The 2,500-nt window shown below is 32.2% G+C and overlaps 1 protein-coding gene across 1 annotated transcript in view; it reads left to right on the top strand.

Moving 5' to 3' along the window:
* Positions 1 to 2,500, top strand: part of LOC137631919 (uncharacterized) — a 9,226-nt gene that overhangs the window by 5,643 nt on the left and 1,083 nt on the right. The window contains exons 2-3 of the mRNA XM_068363921.1: positions 633 to 649; positions 2,067 to 2,500. The exon at positions 2,067 to 2,500 is cut by the window's right edge and continues 63 nt beyond it. Coding sequence (XP_068220022.1) covers positions 633 to 649; positions 2,067 to 2,500 — 451 coding nt within the window. The remainder of the gene's footprint in view (positions 1 to 632; positions 650 to 2,066) is intronic.

Genomic DNA, 2,500 nt, shown 5'->3' with positions numbered 1-2,500 from the left:
ATATATATATATATATATATATATATAAGGAAGTATTTACTACAAGGGAGTTAATTCGTGTTTTGGCAGTTGAAAGACTTATACAGTATTGACTGCTGTGTTGTTTTTCTCCCGAATCAACCTTTTTAAACATATATAGATATACATATATATTTTACACACACACACATATATATATATATATATATATATATATGTATATGTGTATATATATACATATATATACATATATATATATATATATATATGTATGTACATGTGTATATATATACATATATATACATATATATATATACATATATATAAGTATACAAGTGTGTGTATGTGTGTGTATATCCAGGTAAATGTAACATATGCAATCGAATCAAATAATTTACGTAATCAGTAATTTTAAATTCCAATTAATTTGAACTAAAATTTTCATTTGATGTGTATTTTTCCTAGTATTGGCCTCAAATCTACAATATTCAAGTTTCTGTATGGGAAAGACTAAATAACATGGAGGAGGAGGCGGGAACGGTTGATTATGTATGTGTGCAAACCTATATAAATATTCAGCCGTCATTTTTGACGGGTCGCGTACACTAAAGGTGTACACTTAAGGTGTTAACTACTGCAATGTAATTGTTTAGTGGCTACTTTCCTCTCGGTAAGTTTAGAAGAGACTCTTTAACTGTGGCAAGCGGTTCTTCTAGGAAAAGAACACTAAAATAATACCTTTCAAGTTCATAACAGGCCATAGGTCATAGTGTTATTATAAAGCCCTAATGTGGTTTTCTGTAAATAATACTAAACGAGTGTGTTACTGTACTCGTTTATGAGTTAAAGCCTGTATACCATGGTCTTCCACTGTCTTGGAGTAGAATTCTCTTGCTTGCGGGTACGCTCGAGCACAGTACTCTATCTTATTTCTCTTCCCCTTGTTATTTGGAATTTTTATAGTTTATATATAATAGATTTATTTTAATGTTATTATTCTTAAATTTCTCTCATAGTATATTTCCTTATTTCCCTTCCTCGCTGAGCTATTTTCCTTATTGGAGCCCTTGGGCTTATACCATCCTGTTTTTCCAACTAGGGTTTTAGCTTAGCAAGTAATAATAATTAGTAATATATATATATATATATATATATATATATATATATATATATATATATATATATATATATATATATATATGTATGTATATATATATATATATATATATATATATATATATATATATATATATAGTTTCCAACGAATTTTACTAAGGTTTCGATGTCAGGTGATGTAGTTCATCAAATTTCAGATATACCATTGTAAGAGGGTAAAGTTTCGTTTAATATCACGAAACGTCTTTGTACTAAAATTTCTAGATTCTGCGGCTGACAGGGAAAAACAACAACAGATAGCATTAAGGATAATAATATAAAACCATACGTAAAACATTGACAAGAAGCGTTACCAAGCAACAGGCAAAAAACCCAAATAATCTTTTCTCTTGAATGAGAATCACCGGAAGTGATGTTATGACGCATGGTTCAAAGCTCCCCTAATTTCACTTTGATTCCTCCTTACGTAGTGTATCATAAGGGCAATTCCCTAAAAAAAAATTGTCGCTCACGTTACTTACAGGATGTCTGGTATAAAAAGGGAAACATTCATTGTATATTGAACACTCTTCGAGCACCACAAGAACTAGAAAGCATTCTCAACGCATATCACACGTGCTGTGAGGTACGGTATATTATATACAGTTCATTTTATATAGTTAAGGAAGCCCTTGAAAAGTTAAGGAAAGAATTAAATTTTTAGCATCAAAAGAAATATATATTCTGAGGTACGATAATCAACAAAGTAGGCCGTATTCCTTAACACCTGATTCTCAGTTGACTAAATTTAGTTTTAATGAATGCATTCTGAATATACGTTTCGTTAATCCTCTAATTTTAACTAAGGCGGGATGTATTATAAGAGACCAACTCACATAGTTCTAACTCCTTACAACTCTTTCAATAGATTATCCAAATTACTATTATGAAGTAACCAAAGTATTCCACTGAAGAAATTAAATTATCAACAGATATCACGGATTGGTCCCAGTGGATTGCAAGAGATGTGATTGCAGCTATGGAGGCAAACGGTGCAGAAAATGAACTCTTAGCCACTCGACAACCTCTAATCACCAATACGAGCAGTGAGACGGGGGAAGATGTTAGTTTGCTCATGAATGTACATCATACCAGCTTTCTTCTGCCAGCCTACGATGAAGGCAGCTTGTCTTTCGAGGGTTCTAAGAAGAAAAGGAAACCCAAGTTATATCAATTGGGTCCACAAGAAGACAAGGAATTAGAGTTTAAGCGTGTGAGAGCCCTAAAGGCACACAAACACCGTGAACGGAAAGACATTTCGGAAAGACAGAAGCTAATAACCATTAAGGCAATTGAAAGTGAAATCTCCCATCTCAAGAGAGAAAGAGATAATTTACGAAACAACGTCAGCCAACTGGAATTCCAG

Source organism: Palaemon carinicauda, chromosome 40 (assembly GCF_036898095.1).
Source record: "Palaemon carinicauda isolate YSFRI2023 chromosome 40, ASM3689809v2, whole genome shotgun sequence".
Classification (NCBI taxonomy): Eukaryota; Metazoa; Arthropoda; class Malacostraca; order Decapoda; family Palaemonidae; genus Palaemon; species Palaemon carinicauda.
This window is presented reverse-complemented; position numbering and strand designations above follow the sequence as displayed.